The sequence below is a fragment of the Felis catus genome, chromosome D2 (assembly GCF_018350175.1).
Source record: "Felis catus isolate Fca126 chromosome D2, F.catus_Fca126_mat1.0, whole genome shotgun sequence".
NCBI classification, from domain to species: Eukaryota; Metazoa; Chordata; class Mammalia; order Carnivora; family Felidae; genus Felis; species Felis catus.
This window is the reverse complement of record NC_058378.1, coordinates 60,142,885-60,170,033: the sequence shown is the minus strand read 5'-3', so window position 1 is coordinate 60,170,033 and position 27,149 is coordinate 60,142,885. Positions and strand designations below refer to the sequence as shown.

The 27,149-nt window shown below is 54.0% G+C and overlaps 3 protein-coding genes and 1 long non-coding RNA gene across 5 annotated transcripts in view; 3 read left to right on the top strand and 1 right to left on the bottom strand.

Annotated features, from left to right (window-relative positions):
• OGA (O-GlcNAcase) overlaps nucleotides 1–4,210 on the top strand; it is a 29,623-nt gene extending 25,413 nt beyond the window's left edge. The window contains exon 16 of the mRNA XM_003994344.6: nucleotides 2,114–4,210. Coding sequence (XP_003994393.3) covers nucleotides 2,114–2,250 — 137 coding nt within the window. The 3' untranslated portion in view covers nucleotides 2,251–4,210. The remainder of the gene's footprint in view (nucleotides 1–2,113) is intronic.
• A 1,059-nt stretch (nucleotides 4,211–5,269) lies between these two features.
• On the top strand, nucleotides 5,270–7,369 carry NPM3 (nucleophosmin/nucleoplasmin 3). The gene is made up of 6 exons (XM_003994343.5): nucleotides 5,270–5,431; nucleotides 5,731–5,816; nucleotides 6,072–6,191; nucleotides 6,328–6,421; nucleotides 6,787–6,904; nucleotides 7,002–7,369. The coding sequence occupies exons 1-5, from the start codon at nucleotides 5,314–5,316 to the stop codon at nucleotides 6,897–6,899; spliced, it is 531 nt and encodes a 176-aa protein (XP_003994392.2). The 5' UTR covers nucleotides 5,270–5,313; the 3' UTR covers nucleotides 6,900–6,904; nucleotides 7,002–7,369.
• Nucleotides 7,370–12,696: 5,327 nt separating this feature from the next.
• Nucleotides 12,697–18,635, top strand: FGF8 (fibroblast growth factor 8). Of its 2 annotated transcripts, none has more exons than XM_023240313.2 (5): nucleotides 12,697–12,775; nucleotides 12,881–12,917; nucleotides 13,809–13,956; nucleotides 17,164–17,270; nucleotides 18,119–18,635. In XM_023240313.2, the coding sequence occupies exons 1-5, from the start codon at nucleotides 12,744–12,746 to the stop codon at nucleotides 18,407–18,409; spliced, it is 615 nt and encodes a 204-aa protein (XP_023096081.1). In that variant the 5' UTR covers nucleotides 12,697–12,743; the 3' UTR covers nucleotides 18,410–18,635. The 2 variants fall into 2 exon arrangements, with proteins under 2 accessions (XP_023096081.1, XP_023096080.1); XM_023240312.2 differs by having other exon boundaries at nucleotides 12,708–12,775; nucleotides 13,776–13,956.
• Nucleotides 15,177–18,154, bottom strand: LOC111556956. Its single transcript, XR_006587258.1, has 3 exons — nucleotides 18,019–18,154; nucleotides 17,189–17,236; nucleotides 15,177–16,658 (listed from the first exon to the last, which is right to left on the bottom strand). It is a non-coding gene; the product is annotated as an uncharacterized LOC111556956 (long non-coding RNA).
• Nucleotides 18,636–27,149: the final 8,514 nt, after the last annotated feature.

Here is a 27,149-nt window from a genome sequence, read left to right as displayed (position 1 = left end):
TGAAGCCTACTTTAAAAAAAAAAAAAAAAAAAAAGAATGCAGAGTTGCCTTTTTTTAAAAGTTTATTTTGAGAGAGCATACAAGTGAGAGCGGGTTAGGGGTAGAGAGAGGGAGAGAGGATCCCAAGCAGGCTCTGTACTCTCAGTGTGGAGACCAACCTGGGGCTGTATGTCAAAAACTGAGATTATCACCTGAGCTGAAATAGAGTTGGACGCTTTACCGACTAAGCCACACAGGTGCCCCAAGTTGACAAATTGTTTTGAGTGTTGTCTAAACTCAGCCTACAGAAATAATTTTGCTTTATATTCGTGGTATGAAAATTTTTTCTGTAAATGTCTAGGTAATAAATACACTCCAGTGGCCACATACAGATTTTAATTACATATTCTTTTTTAAATTAAGTCCCATACATTAATTTTTTTTGAAAAAAATTTTTAGAGAGAGTGTGAGTAGGGGAGGAGCGGTGGGGGGGGGGGGGGGTGAGACACAGAATCCAAAGCAGGCTCCAGGCTCTGAGGTATCAGCACAGACCCCCATGCGGGGCTCAAACCCACGAACTGTGAGATCGTGACCTGAGCCGAAGTCAGACACACTCAGCTGACTGAGCCACCCAGTGCCCCCCACCATACATTAATTTTTTTAATGTTTATTTATTTAGAGGGAGAGTGCAAGCATGGGGGTGGGGCAGAGAGAGAGGGAGAGAGAATCCAAAGCAGTATCCGTGTTGTCAGCACAGAGCTTGACTCAGGGCTTGAACTCCGAAACAGATCATGACCTGAGCTCAGATCAAGAGCCAGATGCTCAACCGACTGAGTCACCCAGGTGCTCCTAATTTTTTTAGGGTAAGCTCTATGCCCATTGTGGGGCTTAAACTAATGACCCTAAGATCAAGAGTCGCATGCTGTACGTAGTGAGCCAACCAGTTGCTCCTACATACTTTTTTTTTTTTTACACAGCCTTTAAAAAATGTAAAAAACTATTTTTAGCCCTTGTACGGTACAAAAATGAGCAGCTTGTTTGAGACCTCTTTAGAGGGTTGTTGTTACTTGGGAGTGCACTTAACTGTTACATCTTTGTATCATTTGAGTCAGTGGTATTCCTCTTGTGGAATAATTTAAACAACTCTTTGAAGATAGTATAATTCTTAGTGTTGTGCTTAGAACTGAATCATGCAGGTATAGGAGGTATGTCTTAGAATGTACAACATATTCTGGTTATATTGGCTTGTGACATAAACTGGAATGGCCTTTGCCCTGTGGGCTCTTCAAAGGTACTTTGTATTAAAACATTAAACAGAGGTATTTTTTGCATTGAGGTTTCTTACATCCTCTTCCCCAAAAGATTTTCTGGGGAAGAGTTTCACTGAATTTTTTTTTATTTGCCAGTAATATTTTATTTTTATTTTTATTATTTTATTATTTATTATAATAATTATTTTTATTTATTTTTTAATTTAATTTTTTTATTTTTTAAAATTTACATCCAAATTAGGTAGCATATAATGAAACAATGATTTCAGGAGTAGATACCCATTTAGCCCATCCCCCCTCCCACAACACCTCCAGTATCCCGAAGTTTGTTCTCCATATTTATGAGTCTCTTTTGTTTTGTCCCCCTCCCTGTTTTTATATTATTTTTGTTTCCCTTCCCTTATGTTCATCTGTTTTGTCTCTTAAAGTCCTTATATGAGTGAAGTCATATGATTTTTGTCTTTCTCTGACTGGCTAATTTCACTTAGCATAATACCCTCCAGTTCCATCCACGTAGTTGCAAATGGCTTCACTGAGTTTTTTTAATGGAGGTATTTTTGAGAATTAAGAACTGTATATATTTAAGGTGTACAGTTTGATGATTTGAAATAATTGTAATTACCACATTCAAGCTAGTTAACATATCCGTCATTTAATATAGTTGCCGCTGCAGTATTCAGTATTGATGAATACTAATATTCATTGAATATTCATAAGAATTTTAAAAATTGTGGTATGAAATTTAGGGACTGGTATAGATAAGCTCCTACTGTCACCTATTTGAAATATATTAAAGATTCATGACAACTCCTATCCATAATTCCAGTTGACATTTACATTTTGAATATTTGTTTTATTTCTAGGCTCCCGGGGGGCTTTCTGTGAAGTGAGACCAGATGATAAAAGAATTCTGGAATTTTACAGCAAGTTAGGCTGTTTTGAAATTGCAAAAATGGAAGGATTTCCAAAGGATGTGGTTATACTTGGTCGGAGCCTGTGAAATTTGTTGGCACTATGAACTGTCCGAAAGTCTCTGAACTTCACTTGGTCGGTGGTGGTTGGGGTCTTCATACAGTTCAGCCTCTGGAATGGCAAAATTAATCAGCCAATTTGGATTGGAAACGAAGACTATGTAAAACTCACCCATCACACTTTGAGATTACTCACTGGTTGGAAGGTTGTATTGATGCAAATCCTGTCTGAAACAGATGTGGGCCTCCTTTGTGGGGCTTGTGTTAGGTGCCAAGACCTCTTACATGGGCTTATAGGGAGGGGGTCTTCAATAAATGTAGTCAGCACTGTGTTCTGCATCCAGCGTGGTTGCATTTCTCACCTAAGAGTAATTAGAATCATTTGTCATCCTCCTTGATTTATTGGAAGAAAAATGTCTTTCATTCTTTGGAGATATGGCAGAGATGAGAAAGATTTAGTGGGTTTCAGAGGCTTCAGGGTAGAGATTCCAAGTGGGATGGTTGTGGCATAGTTTAAGCTGAGTAAATGATTTTAATTTGGGGCAGTTTTTCTGCTCTTTGTAAAGCCATGGCCAGTTGTCTCTTGTAGTGACCATTGGTTCAGGCATGTTGTGCTTTGTAGGGACAAATGTGCATTTGTTTGTGGCAAAAGCCTAAAAATGGCAGACTTGTAAATTTTTTTGTATATAAACTAGCTGTAACCTGAGTATCCTTTGTGTTCACTGTTTTTGTAATTTTTTTCCTTTTGAAAATGAAAGGGTGTGTGGTTCAGGATGGCACTTTGAATAATGTAAATCAGTGGAAGATGGATTTTCTTTACTTTGGCTTTTTTTTTTTTTTTAAAGAAGTTTTATTGTTTTTAAAGTGCCTCCCACCTAGGGCTAGGCCATGACCACTTTGGGTATGAGAGTCTAATTTCATGGGACTCAGTCTTGCAAAGTGCAGTCACTTCTGGAAATTAACCTCAATGCAGGTCAGCATGTGAAATGTTAGTTTTGACATCAAGTAGGGTTCAGGGACTTACTGGTCCCATTTGCCCGGAGATCAGTTGTCCTTTAATTTCAAGATCTGTTACAACTGGTTTTATTCAATCAGAGTCTTTAATTGCATGTTTGTATCTAATTTTTTTAAAAAAATGAGCACACTTTAACCAATGACTTAAGGTTACCCTTTTCTTTTTCCTTTAACCAGATTCTGAAAGCTTCATGTATTTTAATTTAGATTTGGTGTTTTTAGGGGTTCTGAGCATGAGGTTAACAGGTAATCTCTGCAGGATTCATTTTTTTCATCATGGATTCCTAACAGTATTTTGTTATCTTGCTTCCCTGCAGTTTTGTTATCAGCTGTTTTACTTTGAGCTGAGGTGGGAGGGGCAAGGAAAAGGCATCTTCCTTCAGGAAGAAATTCCATCAGTTTGGGCTTTGAATCTTAAAGCATTGTGCCTAGTGGTACCTAGTGACTTTGAACCAGGGCCTGTGAGTGGGCACTGAGTTGGTAAGATGAATGGAGAGGAGGAAGGAGGCCTCTTTATTTTCAGGGTAGAAACCTTTAACTGATAGAAGACCTAAGAAGGCTAAGGGGAAGGGAAGAGCTCTACAAGATGCTGTATAAAACAGTTTAAGGTCACTTGGTTTTCTCTTTAAGTACATTTTGTACTCTAGTGGACAATTCTAGCATTTATTTGGAGGATTTCAGTGTCAATCTATGGAATCAGGATTTTTAGCAAGCTTGCTTGTGGTTTTATCTTGGCTTATAATAATCATTTTGGCTGGTCTGGTCACAGATGCTAACCATGAAACAGATGTCCAGGCCTGTACCTTCATCATTCTAGGATGGTAAAGTGCTATGCTCTCTTCTATGGTTATGAATATTTATTAAGGTTGGAATGACATTTCATTGATTGTTCAGATCACAGCTCAGTTCCTGTAGAAAACGAACTGTAAAACTATCTGAAGACCATGCAAGAGGCAAAATAAAACTTGAAGTGAATGTGTGTGGTGGTGTACTGTGTAAACCTACTTCCTGTTTCTGCTCTGTACCTTTTCTCATGCCTTTCATGTCTCACAAGCATCTTCCGTAGCTGTTCACGTTGGGGGATGCACCTTCCTATTCCCGTCTCCAGTAAAAGACTTCCTTCCAGATTTTCTTCATGGCAAGGTAAAAAAGGAAGACTAGTTCTTGGCCAAGCCACCCTCCTCCCACAGTTATATCCTGGGTGGGAGTTAGGGCCCCTAGTTTGAATGCGTTCCCTCCCATCTAGTAGGATAAGGAACACACTTTGCCTGATTGGTCAAAAGGTGAGAGGTGGGGGTGGGGGAGTTGCCCAAATTATGGGACATACTACTCTTAAGGTGGAAGGGTGTTCTGGGCTGCAATTATAGGCTTCAAAGTACGTTTGCCAGAAATAGCCGCTAGCTGCACATTGAAGCTAAAACATCCTTTCCTAGCAAGCGCCCGCCTCCAACCAGCATATTAAGCTCAATAAAGAGAAGCCTTCTAGATAGTGAACTTCTCTGGTCGTTAAGAGCAGGAAGCATAGCCGCATATTGGAAAGAGGGCCGAGTGGTTCCATGGTTCCAGTAGAAAATAAACCCATGGGCAAAAAGTCTTCCTTCAGGAGCCTCGGCTCTCTTGGAGGAAAGGCAAGGCAAGTAGCGTATTTCCTTTGCTTTTATGAGGAAAACGCTGCCTTGAAACTCGCCTTTACTAGGGGAATTGGAAAGGTTTCTGTTTTTGTATCTATTCTCCCTTTGACGAAAACTTGCCCTGGATTGGGGGAGTGGAGACAGCAGAGGGTGCGAGGAGCTAGAGAAAATGGAGGCAGGAGCCGCCTTCAGAGAGCCGTGGTCATGGAAGTGCGGAAGGACATTAACATTAAGAAATCCATGCTTCTCTGACCCTTCCATGCAGTCCCGACACACAGGTTTGACCAGAGGCCCCCGGCCCCCGGGGGAGAAAGCCCTAGGTCCGGTCGCGCCTCGTCCTCCTCTCTCAAGTGCCAGCGGCTCCTTTAATGGGCGGGGCCGGAACGCGCTGCGAGTCCCTCGCTTTATACGTGTCGGGGGGCGGAGCTTCCAGACGGCCCTAGCAGCATGGCCGCCGGCGCCGCCGCCGCTTTAGCGTTCCTGAGTCAGGAGAGCCGAGTCCGGGCCGGGGGGGTCGGGGGTCTGCGGGTCCCGGCTCCGGTCACTATGGACAGTTTTTTCTTCGGTATTGAGGAAAGGAGGGGATGAGGGTGGTGTTAGGGCGGTCAGGGGCAGAACAGGAATGCAGATGAGTACACTACGTGGGTTGAGGCGGAGGGGGCCCCGTGCGCGGCAGACCAAGCGGGAGGGGGTGGCGCGACCGCTGTCCCAGATGTGCCGGGCGGAGCCCAGGACAGAGCGCCCCTGGTGTTCCTGAGAAGTGGGTGCGTAAATGGCCGGTCACACCATGGCTGCACGTGACAGAGGTTTGGTGGAACGCCCCCCACGCACACTCAGGCACGTTCACACTGTTCCCTCTTCCAGGCTGTGAGCTCTCCGGCCACACCCGCTCTTTCACCTTCAAGGTAGAGGAAGAGGATGAATCGGAGCATGTGCTGGCGTTGACCATGGTGAGGGGCGGGGAAAGGTGGTGGTGGTGAATCGCTGGACCTGAGCAGGCAACTCGGGGGGCCTCCAACCGCCCCCCCCCCCCATCCCTTTACTGGGAGTTCCCTCCTCTGCCTAACTCCCACATGGGCAGCTTTCCTGCCTGAGTGATCCAGGGACCACTGGGGTGGGGCAAATTATAGGGTCGATGCCTCCACAAGGATTGTGGTGTCAATCCTTGCTTGGGGAGACCCCAGGGTTCTGTGTACTCTTCCCAGCTCTGCCTCACCGAGGGGGCCAAAGATGAGTGTAATGTGGTAGAAGTCGTGGCCAGGAATCATGACCATCAGGAGATTGCAGTCCCTGTGGCCAATCTCAAGTTGTCCTGCCAACCCATGGTGAGTTCTCAGGCATATGTTGAGGTGGTGGTGGCGGTGCTGGTGGTGGTGGTAGTGATAGTGTGGTTGTTAGGAATTGAGGACCCAAGGACACAAGATGGGATGGGCCAGGCCTTCATCCTTGTCTTTCTTCCAGCTCAGTTTGGATGACTTCCAGCTCCAGCCACCTGTAACCTTCCGCCTGAAGTCAGGTTCTGGCCCTGTGCGCATCACTGGGAGGCACCAGATTGGTGAGAGTCTTCTCCTTTGTCTAGTGGGTTCTGCCATCGAGTTTCTCTTCCCCACCACCGCCCTCTACACTCCTGCCCCATCCTATCCTTATCTCCTAGTGGAGCTTCCATACAGACTATGTGTGATGTATCCTCCACTTTTTGTCCTACTTAAGCCTACCTCCTGCATGAAACCTGTCTCAGCTTCTCCACCTGCACTAACGTGGTCTTCTTTGGCTCTTTGTCATCTCTCATTTAGTATCTGAGGTTCTTCCCACCTAGACCATAAGCTCTGGGAGATCAGGATCCCTGGCACCACAGGGCATGTGGCATGAAGGGGGTCTGGCTTTAACCTCCTCCTCTTTTACTGCTTATGTATCCACCAGTTACTATAAGCAATGACGTTTCTGAGGAAGAAGAGAGTGAAGAAGGGAGTGAGGAGGAGGAAGCTGAGTTGTGCCCCATCCTACCTGCCAAGAAGCAGAGGGGCAGGCCCTAGCCTTGGTGAGTGGGGAGAGGGGTGTCCAGCAAGGTCTGGGATGGGGCAGGAGGAGCACGTGAACACGGCCTTGATGCTGACCCCTTGTTTGCTCTCCCTCAGGTCAGCTAGCTGCCTGCTACGTGTGCCATGCACTATGTTCCTGTACAAGTTTCAAGAAATTTAAATGTGTCTTCTCCGTTGAAGAGGAGGGATGGATGGGTGGGTGGGTGGGGTCTTGGGCTGGTGCTTGGAGAGAGGGTGGTCCTATTCTTCATAAGGGCCCTGGTGTTTCTCTAATCTTATGCCATATCTGGGGCTTCCCTTTTCTCCAGGAGTGGGAGGAACTCTGAACTTCACTCCTGACCCTCTCTCCCCACTTGCCTGTGAGATTGGAGGTCAGCATCTGAAGCTCAGGACTACACATTTTTAATACTTTTTACATTTTTGGATAAAGGCTGTAATAAAGTGATGTGGAGGTTTTTTTGCAACTCATTTGTGTGGCTTCTTTACCTGCTGGGTTGACATTCCCCTAGAGGCCACCAGGTGGCACTGTGGCAGCACCGAGGGTGGCCCTGGGCCTGGGGAGGGTGAGGAAATGTGGGATCCTGCTATCCCTAGGACCCCAGGGGCCAGGCAAGGCCTGGGCCCCAACTGCCTTACTAAAAGAGGACCTCCCAACACCAAGCCCATTCTCAGTCCCTACAGGTGGGGGAGGGCCATCCCAGGAGGTTATCAGCATCCAAACAAGGGGCCTGGGCCTCTGTCAGCACTCAGGCTGATGGGCAGGGGGCAGATAAAGGGGCTTAAGCAGTCCAAGGAATGTGCATCCCTAGCCCCATGAGGGGGCTCAGGCCCTGAGAGGGCCTGTGAGGGGAAAGGCAGAGGCTAGTCTTTGCTCCTCCTTCCAGTCTTGCAGGCTGTCTCTGAGCGGGTCTGGGCCCTTAGAAACCTGATTCCAGGGGCCAGATGGAGGGGACTGGCCAGATTGGGTGACAGGGAAACCAGAATCCGGGTGGCCTGGCATATGGGGGCAGAGAGGGTCCCCTGGGATTCAACCTCCTGGGCTAAGGGGTTCCTGACCCCCAGCACACCGCCTGGTGTGGGGAATCTCTGGTGCCTGTAATCAGGTGTTCTGGGGTGTGGGTGCTGCTATGCCAGGAAGAGAAAGGGAAGTACCTGGTGTGAGCATTAGTGTGTATGTGACCAACTCTGAGGTCAGCAGTTCAGCAGCTGTGTTGATGTGGGAGGGGGGCAGTATTTCAATGTCCCACAAACAAACAAACAAACAAACAAACAAAAGGTTAACTCCTGAGACAGCCTGGGGCCAGACATGCTGAGGATGGACAGAGTACAGTGCCTGGTGGGATGGTGGGGCCAGGCCCACTCCCTCCCACACTGGCTGCTGGGCAAATGAGTGAACAAGTGGGAGGGATCTCTAGATAACCCGAAGGGGCTGGTATTGGGGCAGGTAAGGTAAACTTTGGAGAGAGTGTCCCACAACACGGAAAAGCATCCCTGCTTCAACACATCCTTGGAGTAGGTTTCCCCACCCCTCCTGGTGAGAAGCTGAGGTTCAAGCTCTAACCTCCCTTTTTCTTCAAGTTAAGGATAAAAGAAGATGATTTCTCTCTGGGTTGCAGTGGTCAGGGTCGTAGACCCCTTTCTCCTCTCCAGGACGACTGAGGTGCTTCCATCAGGAACCAGCGTAGCGTGGTGGGGGAAGTCAGGCTCGAGACCATTCACCTTTCTGTGGTCGTGAGGGAGGGGGAATGCAGCTGGCGCCCTCTGGTGGGTGAGGTTGAAACCACCTGTGGCCGTGCGGCTCCCCACGCCGCCTCGCAGGGGGCTAGGTGAGTGGTCTGGGCCGCCTAAGTTTAGGCAGAAAGCGAGGAGTAAGTCACTGAGGCTGACTTCACTCGTTCTTTGATTCGCTAGAAGAGGTCCTGTTAGAGCCCTTCCCTTCCTCCTCTCGCCTATAACCTCCAGAGTCCTCAGCATGTGATTGGTTGGAGACTCAGGAGACCGGCTGAGCGCAGAGAAGTCATCTCTGGGGGAAGCCTCCCCAGTCAACCCCTCTACCCCCTGCGCGTGGCCCCGTCCCGATATTTACCCCCTGCGAAGCTAGTGAGCGCTCATTGTAAGCCTTGACTGTTTCCTGCGTGGGTCTCCGTGCAGCCCAGGCCGGCGCCTAGCACGCTCCTGCCCGCAGTGGGGACCCAATCCACACCTTCCCCCTTCTTCCAGGAGTTTCCTGGCCCAAAAGGGCGCCCCGCGGACAGAGTTGGGGGTTGTTTTTTCTCCCTCCCCGCTCCCGCCTCTCCTCGATGCCCCTTCTGCCAGCTCAGCGCACAGTAGGAGCACTGCCAATTCACTTTGGCCTCGGAGCGCCGAGGGATGAAGGCGTACATCCGCGGTTTGCAGACCACTGGAGGATGGGCAGCCTTGTTATTTAGGGTGCGAGGGGAGACGACTCCCTGGCGGGGTCCGAAGTGCTTAACGCAGTCTCTGCGATTTGCATTTGAACAGTCGGTGGAGAGTCCGCGGCGCTTTGAACGCCGGGCGCAGGAGGCGCGAGTAGGAGCAAACTTCAATCCAGGCAGCCCGCGCCGGCTGGTGTGGATTTGAGGGGCCCAGGGTGGGCCTGGGGCGAGGGATGCGTTTGGAAAGAGGCTGAAGGTGTGTGTTTGGGTCCCCGCGAGGGCGTGTTTGCGGAGAGGGGCTGTTTGTGTTGGCAAGGAGTGTGTGTTTGTGTTTGCAGGAGGCGAGGGTGTGTGTGTGTGTGTGTGTGTGTGTGTGTGTGTGTGTTTGTGTTTGCGGAGTGTGGGGGCGGCCAGGAAAGGTGGCCCGGCTGTCACTCAGCGATCAGGTTGACAGGCGCTCCCTCATCAGGGCCAAGGAGCTCTGATTGCAGATTCGAGGAAACAAAATAGCAATTGTAATTACGGGGCTTTGATAAGATAAAGGAAGGAGCGAGCTGGCCGGGAAGCGAGCAAGCGAGTGAGGGAGGGACAGAGCGGCCTGCTGGGGCCCCGGCAGAATATTTGCATCTGTCACTCAAAGGGCTGATGGAGCAGTACCTGGCACCCAATGTGAGGGTGTCCCCATCTGCTCCCCTTCCCACCCCTGCCCCAAGCCATAGACTTTTGGGGAGATGCGAAGAATCTCCCAAACTGATGAGCGTTCTAGTTTGGGAGAAAGTTGTCCAAATGCAAAGGAATTCTTTCCTATAGAGAGGCCCCTTGATAGAGGTTAAAGTGTAGTACTAAAACCTTGACCTCCCACTTTAAGGTCCTAGGATGCCCATCTTCTCTGGGGGAGGGAGGAGAGTGAGCTAAGATCATTGAAGTTCAGCTCAAGGCCTTCAGAACCTTCTGGGAGCTCCGGAACCAGAGTTGGATCCTGAGTCAGATACTCTGGCCTCTATCCAGAGAAGGGCAGGTGCCCAGAGTGACTCTGGTTGTGGCTCCAAGACTATGCACACTAAGGGTGGGCTGGACTGCCATGACCCCTGCCTGAGTGCTGCTCCATGCTGTTCTCATCAGACTATTTTCAGAGGGCTGGGTCCCTGGTAGGGAGAAGGCCCTTCCCACCCTCTGCTCTCCATCTCTCCATTCACTTGTTCATTCATGCGTGTGCGCACGCGCACACACACACCCCATTTTCAAGGGCCTACTGTGTGCAGGGCATGAAGTTAAAATGGTGAGCATCCCTCCTGTTTGAAGCAGTGCATCTGGGGAGGTAGACACTCAGCAAGTGGCCTGCAGGGCTCTAAGGCAGAAGAGCATAGTAAGGAAAAGGGCTGGTTTGGGCTGTCACCTGTCTCCCTTCTAATGGGCTCACCTCTTAGTTGAGAGGAGACAGTGCCAGTCCAGCCTTTAGCAAATACAAGTGCTCAATAAATAGTGGTGATTATAATCTGTTGGGGGGGGGGCGGGTAGTGGGGAGAGAAAAGCAAGTCTTCCTGGGGAAGCCACTCATGAGCTGAGGTCTAAATGCTCGGCCAGTTTCTTCATTATTCATTCATCAAATACCAACTGCAGAACAACCTTGCCCAGCTCTGTGCCATGAGCTGCAAGTTCTGGTCTAAAAGACATGATCCTTGCACACACACATGGAGGTCTGTGTGTGCAAGAACTGGCAGAGTGAGCAGACTCCTGGAGGTGGGTAACACGTAGGCTCAAGGAGTCTCCTTCTCTGAGGGAGGATGAGGTCTTGGGACAAGTACTCTGTTTTCCTATCTATGCATTGCTCAGTGTTATTATGGCTGGGAAGTGGGAAAAGGTGGGGCACAGGGACAGGTGGGGCACAGAGAAAGGGGAGGTAGGTAGAACTTGGCTGTGCTGCGTACTGCTTCTGGCCTAATGGCTTCCTGGCACCACCCCAACCCCTCCAGTCCAACCCCAAGGACATAAGGCGGGGGCAGTGGGGCAGGGGAGGTCATAGGTGGATGCAGCAGCTGCGTAGGGCATCAGTGGTTCCACCTGCTCCTCAGAAGTATCTGTCCCAGGGCATCTCTGCCCACCCAAGCTGCTCCTAAGGAAGCACCATGGCTCAGGGGTTCCAGAAGCCCCTTGGGGGAAGCAATGAGGGTCTGGGAGAAGCTTAGACGAGTCCCTACCTCCTTTGGTTTCCCCTGTCCCTGCACCGAGCCCCTCACATTTGACACAAAACACCAGTCCATGTCTAGTACACAGTAGGTGTGTAAATGTCTAAGTGCACAAATAATGAGACCTTGAGAGGGAAAGGCTAGGCGGCCTGGATCTTAGTCTCTTCCCCAGGCAAAGCTGGGGACAGAAGTTATTTTTGCCCCCCTCTGCCTGCGGCTCTGGGAGAGCAGCAGCAACTATGGGTCCTTCCAGGGATCTCTGGGCTCCTCTCCCACATAGGTGGCTACTTCAGGCTAGTGTATGTGGGACGGAGGCAGGGGTGATGGTGATAATGGGGGAGGGGACTCTTCTCGCTCTCAGGGTCTTCTTGGAGACCGGACGAGACAGGAGAGACCAGAAACCGGCAGGAAGGGTTACTCAGCAGAAAGCTGGTGGGGAGGTCGGGTCGCCGTCGCACACGCACGCACTACCCGAGAGCCAAGCGCACAGCCATTCACTCCCACGTCAGAGGCCACTTCCAGGGGGCACACGTGGACGAAGCACACAGTAGGTGGCTCGGAGACCTGCCGCCTAGACTGAGGCGTAAAGCCAACGGGGCTCACCGTGGAGACCCGGCACTTTCCCACCCCGGCGCACCCCGCGGTCCGGGAAACCCCAGCCCGAGGCGTCCCCCATCCCCACGGGTCCACACCCCCAGGGCGCGCGAGGGGGTCAGGCCCGGGATGGGGGGAGGCGCCCCCCGCCGGTCGCCCCCGCCCCTCCCGCGGTCCCCAGACCCCTCCCCTAGCCCAGACCCCCAATCCCAGACCCGCCGGCCGCCCCGCCCCGGTCCGCCCCGCCCCCGCCCCGGGCTGCGTCCGGGCCCCAGCTCCCAGCCGGGGGCTGCGGGCTCCGGCCGCCCGCCCCGCGCTCCCCCCTCGCGCCCGGTGCGGCGCCCCCCGCCCTCACCCCTCCCCCTCCCTTCCCACCTACCCACCCACCCTGCCGGCCCGTTACCCTCCCGCCCGCTCCGGCTCCTGAGCAGCCAGCGGCCACCGGCTCCGGCAGCGGCGGCAGAGCGACTCGGCGCGGCGCGGCACGGCGTGGCGCGGCGAGCTCGACATTCCACGGGACCCGCAGAGCCGCGGCCGGACCGCCGCCCGCCTCCCGCGCCCCAGCCTTGGTCGGCCGCCGCCGCCCTCGGCTCGTCCCTCGCGGCCGCCCGCGGGCCGGCGTGATCCCGCCGGGGCTCTCGGTGCTCCCCGGGCCGCGCGCCATGGGCAGCCCCCGCTCGGCGCTGAGCTGCCTGTGAGTACGGCCGCCGCCCCCGCGTCCCCGCCCGGCCCGCGCCGCCGCGCCCTCTCCGCTCACCCCGCGCCCTCTCTCTCTCCCGCCCGCTTTTGTCTCCCACAGGCTGTTGCACTTGCTGGTTCTCTGCCTCCAAGCCCAGGTAAGGCGCACTGAGCGGCGGCGGGGCCCGGGCGGGCCGGCGGGGGCCGCCGATTGGCAAGTTCGGGCAGGGGCCCTTGGACCGAGCCTGCGGCCAGCGCTGCAGGGCTGGAAGGAACCTTAGAAACCCAGCCCCGAACTTCCCCGAGGAGGGAGCTAGGGAACAGAGAGGGAGCGCCCTGCCTCAGGTCACACAGCTAGTGTGCAGTGAGACTCGAACGCAAGGTTTCGGAGTCCAGCGCCGTCTCCGGTGCATTCTAGCCAGGTTGGGGTGGATGGGGGGAACTCTAGGGCCAGCCACACCTGGCTGCCGAGTAAGGGGGGAGCTGGGGCCCGGGAGCGTTCGTTGTCAGAAGTCCCGGTGACTGCCGCAGGGACTCTTCCGCGGCTCTCTGGGGACACTTGTGGCGGGTCTGGCCGAAAGATCAGGTGCCTAGGCTCTCTGCGCTTTCAACATTTGTTCCGTAAATTTGTCTTTATAAATGTCAGGGGTCGGGCAGCGCTGCCTCCCTACTTACAAGCGCCCTGCTTTTCTAGGAAGGCGGGGTGGGGGGGGGGGCGGGGTGAGGGGGGCTGCGCTGGGCAGGGAGCTTGCTTCCCTGTGCGGAGCTGGCCGGGAGTCCCAGGGTGTTTCCCAACAGGTAGGTCCAGATCTTTCCGGGCTCGTCGATGTTAGGCTGAGGCTGCCCTATTTTCCTGGGTGGGGTGTCGTGGCCTGAGCTGGCATGTTGGGGGGATCCCCCAGCCCCTGCCGGCTGCCTGGGGCAGTGGAGGGGCGTGCAGGGCGATGGGGGCCACTTGGGCCCCTGGGCAGAGTAGCATTATAATGGCGTGTTGTGTATTTTTCAATTTCCTAAAGGTAACTGTTCAGTCCTCACCTAATTTTACACAGCATGTGAGGGAGCAGAGCCTGGTGACGGATCAGCTCAGCCGCCGCCTTATCCGGACCTACCAGCTCTACAGCCGCACCAGCGGGAAGCACGTGCAGGTCCTGGCCAACAAGCGCATCAACGCCATGGCAGAGGACGGGGACCCCTTCGGTAAGGCCACCGGCACTCGGCAGGGTAAAGGTAGCTTGTAGAACATACCCCCCCTTTCCCTGGCTGGCCTGCTGTGACTAGACCTGCCAGCCCCATCTGCACCGGCAGGAGGCTTGTAGGCTCCCCAGCTCAGAAGGGAAGGAGTTAAGGCCAAAAAAAAAAAAAAAAAAAAAAAAAAAGCATCTTGGGGTCAGCTGGAGAAAAGAGGGCCAGGGAAGGGACCTCGGGGAGTACTTGGCCCACAGGTGCCCCTTTCCTGCCCAGCAGATGAATGAATCCAGGAGTCTCCCTTTCCACCTCCCCCATTCACACACCCCTCCCCAGCTGCAGGTGGAGGCAGAGGGTTCAGCGGGAGGGGGCCTCAGGTTTAAGGGAAGCTCTTGAAAGAGGATATGTCGCCAGGGCCCACAAAAGGAGAGAGTTGGGAAAGAGAAGGGAGCAAAACCCCCCCAAAACTTACAACTTGGAGGGGTATGCCGTGAACCTTTAAATATTTTGATCAGGAGGGCCAATGGCACATGGGGACTAGGCTTGGGAAGGGGCCGTCTCCACTCCACTGACCCAGGAACCCAGGTGGTGGTCAGAGCTGGGCTCCTGGCTGTCCGTGGGGTGGTGAGTCCAGGGAGCTACTGCGGGTCAGAGAGACTGAGGACTGATTGATTTCTAAAACATTCAATATTCCTGCCTTGAAACAAGGCCAATTTCTAGAGTGCTGGATGTACCAAGAGAAAAGCAAGCCCTCTGGGCGGCTGGTGTTGTTTTTAGAGAGCGATTATTGTGAGTTTAAAAACCTTTAAATAATGACCAAGTTAAACAAGCATGAAAGGAGAGGGGAAGACTCTATTAAAATGTAATAAAAAGGTGAGGCATTTTAAGAGCTAAGAAGAAAAATGAAGAATGATATAAAACAGAAAAAGAACGAGCCTTTTTTCAGATGTGGAGTTTGAAAGGAGTTGCAAGTCTGTAAATGTTAAAAAAGAGGTTCAAGATTGTTCTCTATGAATCTCTGGAGAGACCCCCGCGTCTGGCAGAGCGATTAAAACTCTTCTTACTTTCACCTTTTTTAACATTTCCTGAATACTTTCTCCTCTTCTCGAGCCAGTTTGGGGGATCGAGTATGTCTCACTGCATTTTTTCTGCATCGACGTAGCTGACTTCCCTTCAAAGCTGGAGAAGGAGACATAATTTTCCCGGGATAAATCTGTCACTGGGGTGGAAGAATAGGTTTGAAAATGTTAAGCTTTCCAAAAGCCCGGTCGGGAAAGCCGCTGTAAACTTGCAGCCCCAGCTCCCCAGATCCGTCCAGGAAGGGGAGTGGGGGCTCTCCGTGGTGGGGGTGGGGGGCGGCCTGCCCGGTGGCCGAGCTCCCCCGCTGCGCTGGCAGGGCCAGCCTGCCGTCCCTTTGTCCCTCTGTCCCTCCGAACTGGCTGCTTGCTTCTCCTCTCAGCTTCCAAGGAAAGGGAACGAATGCTTAGCTCCTCCTGGGTTTGCTCCACTGGAGCAAATGGTCCAGCATCCTTGGGTTTGGGGGACGGAAGAAGAGGCTAAGCTGGCCGTGGGTGAACTCATCTCCAGACATCAGAAGTCTCATGCCCACTTCTGTCCTTACAAATGTAGGAAGATTTCCAGGTTCCCTGGTCCCTGCCTGCCAGGCAGGGGTGGGAACTGGAGGGCCCAAGAGCAGAGAGGCTTAGGGTGTATAGCCAGTACAGTATGAGTCTGGGGGAGAATAGCAGAGAGGTCCTAGTTGCTTCCTTATGGGTCCCAGGAAGGAACCGAGGGATTGTTCCATCCCTGTCTGCCCCATTTGGCCAGAGTCCTCTTGCCCCTTCTCCAGCCAGTGTCCTTCCTGGCCCTTAACAGCAGCCACTCCTTGCTCTGGAAGGCAGATCAGGAGAGGGATGAGCAGACCGGCTGGGTCCAAGAGGAGGTGGGTGGGAGGGGAGGTGACAGCTGCATTTCCCTGGCTGACTTGGAGCCAGACTGGGGAGTTGGCCACTGGGTCCCCGCTCTGTGCTTATGCGAAGGGGTGGGGTAGTCACAGGCTGGGCAATGAGGGCTGCCTCACTGACCTCTAGTCCGTTTAGTTTTGAGGACAAAAAAGGTGCTGCCTTGTTAGGGCAGGCTGGGAGGCAGCTCTGGGAGTCCCAGAACTGCCTTCTCAAGCAGGGAAAATTCTGGGCTCCGCAGTAGAGAGGATAGGAGACCCAGCCTCTTCTGTACTATCCCCAGCAGCTAAGTCAGCCCTCATTCCCTTCTTGGGGACAGCCTCAAAGGGAGGAGTTACACAAAGAGTGGACAGGGACCAGGACTTCTGTGGCAAGTTGGCTGTCTAAGGGGAGGGGGCAGGGGAAGAAGGCACAGAATTCAGCTCCCTGTCTCAGGGCTTTCCAGACGGAGAGGCAAGCATGCCTGCTTTTCTCCCCTCCTCACCCGCAGTAAGTGTTTGGTCACTGGGGTGAGAAGCCCAGCTGTGATGGAGGTTGAAAGAGAAAAGACTATTTGAGTCATTGATTTCTGGACACTGGGGCTCGGGACAGTGGTGACTGGGAAGCGTGGAGAAGAGCAGAATCCTCCCAGCTGGAGTCTGAGGTTCTGGGAGAGCAGCTGGCTATGTATGGGCCGTGTGTGTAGGGAGAGCGGTCATCTTCTCAGCAGAGCAGGGGTGGGGTGAGGGGGTCGTGAAGGCTGTGAGTTAGAACCTGAGGGGCCAGAAACAGGAGAGATGCTTTAATGTTTGGCCTCCCAGCTGATGTCACTGTTGTACCCCCAGAAGTTTGTAGTGATATGTGAGGCATGGACACATAATATTTTGACTTTGAAGGATCCCTCGAGATCTGTGAGTAGAGTGGAGCTCTAGTCATGAAGCCTTGACATAAAAGTCAATACTATCGGGTTCTAAAAGAGAGTCTTTTCAGTTTGATGGCCCCAAGATCTCTCTGCAGAACCGTTTGTACTCCATGATCTTATCCACCCCCTTATGTAAATCCAAGTGAGGGGCCTGGGGCCCAGAAAGGAGACTTGATCTTTCGCAAAGTTGCACAGCATATTGGCAGCTGGGCTGGGCCCGGAGCCCACATCTTGGGTACCGGCTCTTGGAGCAGTTGCTGGGGGGATGTGACAGGTCTGTGGGTCAGCTGGGGTGACGATGTGGTACAGGGGGGGTCAGGGAGCTTCCAATAACCATCCCCCCACCTTCCCTGACAGCAAAGCTCATTGTGGAGACAGATACCTTTGGCAGCCGGGTTCGAGTCCGAGGAGCTGAGACAGGCCTCTACATCTGCATGAATAAGAAGGGGAAGCTGATTGCCAAGGTGAGGCCCCAGAAGGAAGGGAGGGCCCCCCAGGGCCTGGGGAGTAGCTGGGCTGGCAGAGCCAGATCCCAACAAGGTGGGCAGAGAGACCCAGGGCCACCTTGGGGTTACCTAATGATTGGGGGGGGGGAGGTGAGAGAGAAGGAAACTGCTTGAGAGATGAAAAGCTATAAAGGCAAAGGAGGAAGAAGGAAGGCTAGGGTAGGGGCTGGCGGGGGGGTTGGTAAATTCCATATATCTTTTTAACAAATCGCCAAATTGCTTTGCTATTATGTCCAATTACATGGTACCAGCATTTGGAATGTTCAGTAAGCCGCAGGCCCAGCCCCTCGGCCTAGCTCTGAAATGGCCCCATTAGTCACGGCTCTTCTCCAGCCTCGAGTTCCCTGCTTCCTGGGCTTCTGGGGATTGGGGCTCCGAGTCTCCCCGCAGGTCTCCCCTCCCCCATGGGGTGGCTGCCCTGGGGCCCCTGGGGTCCTGAGGGGCTGAGGGGGGGCAGCTGGGGAAACTGGTGCCAGTAGCTCGGCCAGACTGGTGGGCAGGAGGCCAGGGCAGGCAGGGTCTGGGCCCCCTCTCTGCCCCTCTGTGCTGGGGCCCAGCCCCTCCGGAGACAACCATGTGTCACTGCTGCCCAGGAGGACAGGAAGTTGCCGGGTGGGCTGCGGCTTGTGAGGGATTAGAGAGCGGGTGCCCGGGCGGGGGTGGGGCTGCAGCTCGTGCCCACCCTGCCATCTGCTGGGGTGCCCACCTGCTGTCTGGGGCCGCCTGCCCTCTGCCTCTGCTGGGGGGGAGCTCCGGCCAGAGCCCAGTAACGCCGCGTCTGCCCCCTCCCCACCCCCCACCTGCAGAGCAACGGCAAGGGCAAGGATTGTGTCTTCACGGAGATCGTGCTGGAGAACAACTACACGGCCCTGCAGAACGCCAAGTACGAAGGCTGGTACATGGCCTTCACCCGCAAGGGCCGGCCGCGCAAGGGCTCCAAGACGCGGCAGCACCAGCGCGAGGTCCACTTCATGAAGCGGCTGCCCCGAGGCCACCACACCACGGAGCAGAGCCTGCGCTTCGAGTTCCTCAACTACCCGCCGTTCACGCGCAGCCTGCGCGGCAGCCAGAGGACTTGGGCCCCCGAGCCCCGGTAGGCGCCGCCGGCCCCTCCCCGCCGCCGGCGCGGAGCGGCTCGTCCTGCGCGATGCACAGAGAACCTCCGGCGAGGTCTGCGCTGCTGAAGGCTGGGGAGGAGCTGGGGGAGCCCCGGGTGCTAGCTGTTGATAATTGTTTGCTGTTGGGCTTTTTGTTGTTGTTTTCTTTTGTTTTGTTTTGTTTTGTTTTTTTTAAACAAAAGAGAGGCTCTATTTTTGTATTCCACTTGGCTGTGGTGTCTGTCTTCTTAACTTTCAGGAAGGCCCGGGCAGCGGCCTAGACTGGGATTGTGGCGGGGGTTCACCCAGAGTGGGGGGGCTCTTCTAGCCCAGCAGAGGTGCTCCTGAACCCCAGCACCTGTAGGACTAGCTGGCCAGGCGGCCGGTGACTCTGCCTCACCCCTTAGGTGTGGGGAGGGAGGGGAGGGTGGGGACCTAGGGCAGGTCTTTTAAGGGTGGTGTCAGTGGGGGGGTGGGGTGGATGTGTGTTAGTGTTATTAAATGACTGGAATATTTATTTAACTTGGGTATTAAAAACGTGTGCTGGAGAGTAAGTCCTGCCAGTGGTCGGCTTCCACCCCCTCCCCCAGCTGCCCTGGCAGATGAGAGATGAGGCAAATCAGGCCCCAGTTCTGACTGTAGCTTCCTTCCAGCCTGACTTAGGTCCCGCGCCCGCATCATTGTCACAGAGGTGCTCTCCGGATAGGACAGAAGCAGGGAAAGGGGCAAGAAGAGGCACTTGCTTAGCAGCTGGTCCTGGGAGCTCTCGTACATGGACCTCCTAGCTCTTAACAGGAGTCACTACCATCACTTCCCCCGCCACCTCTGGGGCAGAAATGATGGCTCTGCTAGGACCAGAACTGCGTTCATGGATTCCGTGAGTTGTTAAAAAGTGCCTCTGTGTGTGTGCCGAGGTCTGTGTGGGAGACAGGTTGGAGATGCCAGAGCTGGCTCTTTCTGAGGAGCAGGCTCCAGAGAATGAAAGAAAAGAGCAGTTGCCAGGGCCCAAGGTGAAGGGTACGTTGGAGGGGAGACCACCAAGACTGGTGTTGACAGTCACAACGTGGAGCAAGTGTTGACTTTTGAGGATTCTGGTTCGAGAGCTGAGAGCAGAAGGTGCTGAGCTCAGGTGCTGCCAAAGGGCCCGGAGACCACGGTCGTGGGAGGAGCGCAGACCCTGGAGAGATGGGGCCTAGGGGGAGAGGAACTGGGCCGGACCGGAGGGGAAAATTCGTGGGGGGAGAGCAGGATGCAGACTCTGGCCTGGAGGACCGGGCAGCAGCTCATAGGTCGGGAGGACTGGCCTGAGAGGGAGGACAGCTGTGGAAGGAGGAGGACCAGGCCGTGCCATGGCAGTGGCAGAGCAGGTCATGGTGGGGACACGGGGGCTGGCCTGCAGCGGGCGGAGAGGTGTGTGCGTGTGTGGACTTGTGAGATGGGCTTCATGCCACATCGAGGGAGAGTCCAAGCCCAGAGGCGGCAGGTCTCCTGAGAGCAGAGCTCACCCAGTCTTCTTCATAACTGAGGCCTCCCATTCTGGCTGTTTCTGCTGCCTTCTTTGACACTGTCCTCGGACTGGTCCCACGGTCTAGTCATTGGCCCAATCCAGAAGCCTCTGCCCTCTGGGCCTCTGTTCCTTGGCACTTCTGTTGGGTGGGGGGAGGGCACCCCAAGGCTTCCTAACCACGTGGGCCTCTTGGAGTTGAAGCTGCAAGTTCCAGTGCCAGGCCATCCAGGTGGACCAGGAGTTCGAGGGCCTTGGGGTAGAGAGGTTGGGGAGGCCCTGGGCTCTGTCCGTGCCACCTTGTCTGGCTTGCTATGGGGGCGAGAGGCTCTGGAGAGAGTAGGTGTCTTCTGGCGCATAGACACCTGGGATGTGGGAGGGGCTCTAGACATCTCTCTTCCTGCTCCCCCAGTTCTTAGTGCCTCCTCCTCTGCTCCATCCCCTCCCCTCCCCCTTTAATTAATTCTGGGTGAGCAGCCTGGCTTTATTGTGCAAGGAACTAGGGTCTCACTGTGGGAAAAGTCACACCTTCTGAGCAGCTTCTGATGCCATGCAAATGAAGAGACCGTCCAGGAAACGCTTTCATCTGCACGGCCGCCTGTCCAGCCCCCAGCCCAGTAATTGCCCACATTTCATTTGTTTGAGAGCAATTCCTGGGGGAAGCCATAGGGTAGGAGGGAGTCTGGGGTGGGGGTGGGATGTCAGGCTCTCCCTGCCTGGGATCCTGGCCACCAAGTAGGGCCAGGCTGGGCCAAGGCTGGTCACTGGCTAGGCCAAAGCCACTCCTGAAGCCCCCAGGCTGGGGATGCCCGAGTGCTCCAGGGTGTTAGGTGAAGTGTGCCGTGGTTGCTGGAGGGAGAAGAGGTGAGCTGTCCAGAGAGCCAGACCTGCCTTACAGAGAGGCGAGAGATGACTGGGGGTGGGGGATGGAGGGGTGTAGAGGTGGACAGGAGGTGGGGATATGCTCCTTGAGGCTTCCTGGGCCTTTGGGAAGGGGTTGACTTCCAGCAGGAGCCGGGGCCAGGGACCCATGGGAGTGGAGCCCAGAGTGGTGCGGCTAGGCTGGGCTGGAGCACCCACCACCTTGTTTATCTTTGCCCTGCTGCCTCCACAGAGCCCTCGCTAATGGGGTTTTACAGCCCACTCAAGCTGCAACTGGCCAAGAATCAATCATTACCGGCACTTAGTGGTTTGATAGTTAACAGCCTGAACTGAAGCCAAACTGGTTGTTAACTGTGATAACAACTGATTTCAAGGGGTTATTGCCGGCCCAATATGCTCAGTCCATTTATTTCGGGGAAAACAAGCAGGGAGCTGTTGCAAGGCCCAGAAAAGGGAGGAGAACTGGGCTCTTCTCGGCCAAAAGGTCTGCTGCTCTTAGAGTGGGTGCTGGCTGTGAGGGCCCTGGGGCCTGCCTGAGGTCTGCACGAGGCTTGACCTCCCAGGACTCACTCAGGACCTGTGTACAGGCCCAGGTGACCCACACGGAAGGCCCTCTCCAGTCCTTTCTCCTTAGTTCTTACCTCATCCCGATCCCTCCTCTCCTTTTTTTTTTTTTTTTTTTTAATAGCAGTACTGTCCATGAGACCCTCACAGGGACCAACTCCCCGTGAGGAGGAGGCAAGCCTAGTGGGCAGGCCTCCACTTGTCCCCACCCAGCAGGTGGGGCTGGACTCGCTCACCCATTTCTCTCTTACCTGAGCCTCCCAGAACCCTGCCAACTCCAAACCAGAACCTTACCTTTCATTTCAAGGTCAGTGAAGACTCCACCCAAGCCTGGATGAGAAAGCATGAGTGAGGGCTCTCTCCTCGGGGTTCTGTCCAACCCTACCTTCTCCTCCAGTCTCATGGCCAAGCATCATTCTAGAATGCTGCCACAGTAAAGGACCTCAGGAGTTCCCCCATCATCTATAGACAGACAACATAGGGCCCGAAAACCACATAACAAGGGTCAAAACCAGTACTAGAAACCAGGTATCAATTTCCAGACCCAGGCTGCCTCTTGAGGATTGTAGGTCTTTTCCTAATTCCATTCATTCATTCATTCATTCATTCATTCGATATTTATTCAGTGTCTATTGGGGGCTAGGCTCCATTGTGGGTAGAGGGACAAGCAGGAGAGGAGACAAAAGCCCCTGTCCTTAAGGAGCTCATATTCTAGCAGGGTAGGGGGACAGAGCAAAGAGTATATAGTATAGGAGACACTGAGAGCCATATGGGGGAAAATGCAGAGAAGGAAATGAGTGTGAAAGGTAGGGTAGGGGAGTAGCAATTTTAAATAGGGTGCTCAGAGAAGGCCTCATTCAAATCTTAATGTTTGAGCAGACACCTGACCAAGGTAAGGCATTCAGGCACTGGGGAGGTGGGGGAGGGGCCATCCAGGCGCCATCCGGGTGGAGGGAACAGCAGGTGCAAATATTTCTGCATTAGGGGAGGAGGAAAGAGGCCAGTGAAGTTGGGGCAAAGTAGGGAGGATACGGGTGTGTGTGCTGGGGAGGGGGCATGGAGAAGGCTAGAAGCTGAGGTGAGGCCAGAGAAATGGAAGGGGTGGTCGTGGAGGGCCGATGACCACATGGGGCCGTTGAAAAGACTTTAGTTCTGATTCTGAATGAGCCAGCAGACCATCGCGGGGGTGGGGGGTGGTTTGAGCAATAGGGTGACAGGCTCTGAATGAAGTTTTAACAAGATGACATTGCAGCTATGCAGAGGACAGACAGCTCGGGGGCAAGGGAGACCAGTTATGAAGTCACCGCAGTAATTTAGGTGAGAGAGGATAGCGGACTGGAGGCAGGGAGAAGGGATTGGGATTTGGGGCAGTTTTTGCAAGTGGGGATGACAAGATTTGCTGATGGGTTTGAACGTGGTGAGAGAGATGGGTTGAGGGGTTTCCAGGGTTTCTGGTCTGAACCACTGAAAGGATGGAGGGGCCATTTGCTGACACAGAGAAGATTCCAGAAGGGGCAGATTTTGAGGGGAAGAGCAGTTTGGTTTTGGATATGTTACACCTCTGCTGACTAAGTAAACACTCAAATGGAGATGAGTCTGGAGAGCGGGGGAGACGTCTAGTGTGAAGATACAACTTTGGGAGTATTCAGCACCCAGGTGTTTTTTAAAGCAGGAGATGGAATGGGTTCCTCCGGGGGGTGAGCAGAGCTAGAGAAGAGAGGAGCCCCAAGCCTGACCCTGGCACACTCCAAACATGGAGAGGGCAGGGGGTGGGGCGAGTCAGCCGAGGAGATCGAGCATGTGTGGCCCATGAGGCTGGTGGGAGGAAAACCAATACGGTGTGGTGTCCTGATGATATAGCACAAAGATAATGTCTGGGCCCGAAGCTTTAAGTGCCCTACCCCCGACCGACCCCCGGGCCGAGAGCGAGTAGCCAACAGTAGGGTGGTTTCACCTGGGAATCTTCTGGGCTCTTCTGTCAGCCTCCCCCTGCCTCTCATCCTGCTGCCTTTACTCCAGAACCTAACTCAACTCCAGTCCGCCTACCCTTTGACTTCTCTACCCGACCACCCTGCTCTAAGCCGTCACTAGCTCTTGTCTGACTTATGGGAATCAGCCCCTAACTGCTCTCCCTGGTTCCTCTCGTATCCCCTGACTATGCTTTCTGTGCTCAGCAGCCAGAATTTCCAAAACACAAATCTGATCGTGTTACTCCACCTTATCTAGAGTTGAACTCAGACTCCTTTCCATGGCCCGCACAGTCCCCTGCACGCTCTGGCCCCCTGCTGCCTATATAACCTTAGGGCTTAACCACTTTCCCTCTTCTCCGTGGCACTTGGGCCACACCTCCTTCCAGCTTTTCAAGCGAGCCACGCTCTCATCTGCCCCAGAGCCTTTGCACATGTTGTTCCCTCTGCTTGCAGTGCCTTTCCTCTAGATCTTGCAGGGCTGAGTGCTCGTTCTGTAGATCTCTGCTGTCACTCTCTGCTTTATTTATTACCCTTATCACTATCTGATATTATCTTTTTAAATAAGTTTTTATGTATTTATGTATGTATGTATTTAGAGAGAACACTAGCAGGGGAGGGACAGAGAGAGAGGGAGAGGGAGAGAGAGAATCCCAAATAGGCTCCTCGCTGTCAGTGTGGAGCCCGATGAGAAACTCAATCTCACGAACCGTGAGATCATGACCTGAGCCAAAATCAAGAGTCAGACACTTAGCCGACTGAGCCACCCGGGTGCCCCTGATATTATCTTGTTTTTCATATACTTGCTTTTGTTCTGTCTGTCCCTCCCAAGAGAGCAGAGACTTTGAATTGCTTACTATCCAGTGCCAGAACCAGTGCCTGGCACGTCGTGGCTTTTTGGTAAATGTTGGTGGAAGCGATCAACTGATAGAATGAGAGCCGACTGAGGGGCTATTGAGTGGACACGGAAGGTTGGGGGTCCTCTGCATCCAGAGCTGAGTCAGTCTTGAAATGCCTGAAGGTCGGGGAGACTTGAGGATGGTCCTATGACAGATGATCCTCGGAGCTCATCCTGACATGCACAGTCTTATTAAAAGGAGGTCCAAGGCTGTCTGAGCCAGGCTCACTCCCAATTTTCTCAAGCTGCAGTACCTGTTTCCAAAGCCTGGACAAATGAGCATCTAAGCAGGGCCTGTTGGGATGGACATATCAGAACCTCCCCCAAATTCTGCTTCCTTCCCTGCCACTGACTTTCCACAGCAACCAGGGGACTTCAAAGGAGAGTGAAGGGGAATTAAGAGCCAGAGAGCAGAGAAGAGAGGAGGAGTAAGTGGTAGCAAGACAGATGGGGAGCTGGCAGGAACTCCGGAGGACCCCCAAGTCCCATGGAACTGTGGAGGGTGGTGCCAGTAAGGTCCTTTTGGTTGCCCTGCTTCCCCAGCTGGATCTCTTGCTGACCCTCAAGAACTAACTGTCCATCTGGGCAGGCCGCAGAGCTGACCCTCATGCGTGGGCTCCTCCTACTGGCTGGCAAATGCTAAGAAGGGCTCGGGCTCAGTCCTGCAGTCCGTCACTGCCCCCCCGCCCCAACCCAAACCCCGCCAACCTCACCCCCTGCAACCCCTCTCTCAGTGAAGCAAGCTCAGGCCGCTGAATCAGTCTGGGAGCTGTGTTTCTTCTCCCTTCCTTCCTTGGCGGTGGTTGGAGGGAGCACGTGGTGAAGAGGAGAGTCAGGCATTCTCTTATGCCAACCAAGGTCTGAAGCTTTGGCACTGGGGGATTAAGGCCCCCAGTCGTGAAGAATCAGCTGGGCTCTAGTTTGGGGCCTGGCTGGAGGTACTCAGAACAGGGGGCCAGAACTGGATTCTGCTTTGAGGAGGCAAAGAGGAGCCTGGACAGGGCTCTCCGTGGTTTGCAGCCTTCCACTACCTTGGGTCCAGAGAACCAGAAAATGCCTGGGCCCGGGGCCTGGGAGTGGCAGAATGGCAAGCCCTCGAGGAGCCGGGGCACCAGGCCCTGAGACCAAAGCCAACTGCCTGGAGGACCAGCCAGTGACTTTCAAGAGTGGGAGTGGCCAGGGCCAACACCGAATTCCAGCTGTCCCTGTCTGCCCACAGGCACACAGCTTCCAAACACTTGGGCTCAAAACCTCTGCCTTCTTGGCCTCCTCCTTGTTTCCAGTCTCCGACATTTAACATTTCAACTTGACAAACATCACCAACTCTTGCTAAATCTTTCCTCACAGGGCAATTCCCCCTGTCCCATCACAACCTATGCTGGGTTACTGCACGCCCTCCTGCCTCACTGTCCTGCCTAGTCTCTCCCTGGGCTTTCTGCGCACCCTCCCCTCCCTGCCTCCCGCAGCTCTCAGGAATGAAGAACAAGCCCATAAAACATTCATCATGGGTAATACACCATGTAGGACCTGCCCGATCTCAGTTCCGATAGGAGAGGCTGGGTCAGTAGGATGCTGGGTCTTTGGCTTCCGAGGGTTTGGGCTGACTTCTCCATCTTGGGCTCAAGTTCCAGCCCCTTCCATTAAGCCAGGCCTGATACTCTGTGGTGGGGGTGGGGGTGGGGGTTCTGGGTAGAGGTGCTAGCATCCCTGGGGACGGAGAGGTGGCTTCGAAGGGTGCTCCTAAGTGAGGCATGACCGGTAGCTGGAAGACGAGATGAGCTGTGACCAAAAGCCAGAGGTTTGTGCTGAGAGGGACAAGGGGAACAGGGACAGAGCCTAAGCGTTCGGTTAAGACAGGATTGTGCGCCGGTGTGAGGAAGGGAGGGAACAGCATCCGGGGCAGGTCTCTGTGTGGGGGCACTTCCATCACACCTGGGGGGCAGGTAGAGAGAAGGGAAAAGGAATCTTCTCTTACTCTCCCAACACCCCTGGAATTTGTTCTGACACTGATGTGCCCATCCCCCCCCCTCCCAGCCAGGCCTAACCAAATCGGAGAAGGAATTCAGAAAAATGGCTACAGCAGCAGCAACCAGAAATCAGATGCGGCGGCTCAGTGTGACGTTAGGAGTCAGGGCTTTGGAGTCAGACAGAACTAATCCTGAATCCTGGCTCTGGTGCTCCCTAACTGTGTAAACTGTAAGTCACCTCACTTCTCTAAGCCTCAACTTCCTCACCTGCAAAATGGGCCACATACTCCCCTTTACAGAGTTGTCATGCGGGTGAGGGTTTACGGAGCCGGTGAGCTGTCTAGCAGATTGCCTTAACTACGGTTCCTAACGAGTGGTGGCTACTGTGGGGAGGGACTCTGGGAAAAGGGTTGGGCCGGGGGAGTGAGGTCCCCGAAAGCCTGGGTTTGTCCAGTGATGTCATCCAGGAGGCACCATGAGGACAGGAGAAAGGCAGAGTCTCCAGGGAGGCTATTTTCCTGGGAAAACATCTCTAGCGACTCAAAGGCGCAAGGTAGCCAGGAAGCCCGAGATGAGGGGCAAGGCCCTTCATGCACAGAAGGCCTAACCTTGTCTGCTCCCGCTCACTTATCCAGGTGGACATGCCAGCCAAAGGCCTGAGCCCCTGAAGGCCTGGGATTGCTGAGAGGGGAGGTGTGGTGGTGTCCCGCAAGGGGGATGGTCCTCCAGCTCGGTCCTAGAGGCCAGTGTGTGTCTTGACCACCCTGCTGCCGAGACCCGGCCTTGCCTCCCCTCTCCCAACCCCCAAAGCAGGGGCTGGGGAGACAGCTGTCTGCACTGTCTGGAGTTGGAAGAATGGAAGGAAGGAGGAGCAGAGAGAACGGGGAGAATCGATATTCGAGGCTTCACCTCTTTCCTCCCAGCCAATGCCAAGCCTTTCCTCTCCCGCGGGCCTTGC

Excerpts from the sequence above, each read along its gene's own strand:
- NPM3 (XM_003994343.5), top strand. The coding sequence starts at position 5,314 with ATGGCCGCCGGCGCCGCCGCCGCTTTAGCGTTCCTGAGTCAGGAGAGC. Across the intron at positions 5,817-6,071 it reads ATGTGCTGGCGTTGACCATG|CTCTGCCTCACCGAGGGGGC; the intron begins GTGAGGGGCGGG and ends TACTCTTCCCAG. Across the intron at positions 6,192-6,327 it reads AGTTGTCCTGCCAACCCATG|CTCAGTTTGGATGACTTCCA; the intron begins GTGAGTTCTCAG and ends TCTTTCTTCCAG.
- FGF8 (XM_023240312.2), top strand. The coding sequence starts at position 12,744 with ATGGGCAGCCCCCGCTCGGCGCTGAGCTGCCT. Across the intron at positions 12,776-12,880 it reads CGCTCGGCGCTGAGCTGCCT|GCTGTTGCACTTGCTGGTTC; the intron begins GTGAGTACGGCC and ends TGTCTCCCACAG. Across the intron at positions 13,957-17,163 it reads AGAGGACGGGGACCCCTTCG|CAAAGCTCATTGTGGAGACA; the intron begins GTAAGGCCACCG and ends CTTCCCTGACAG.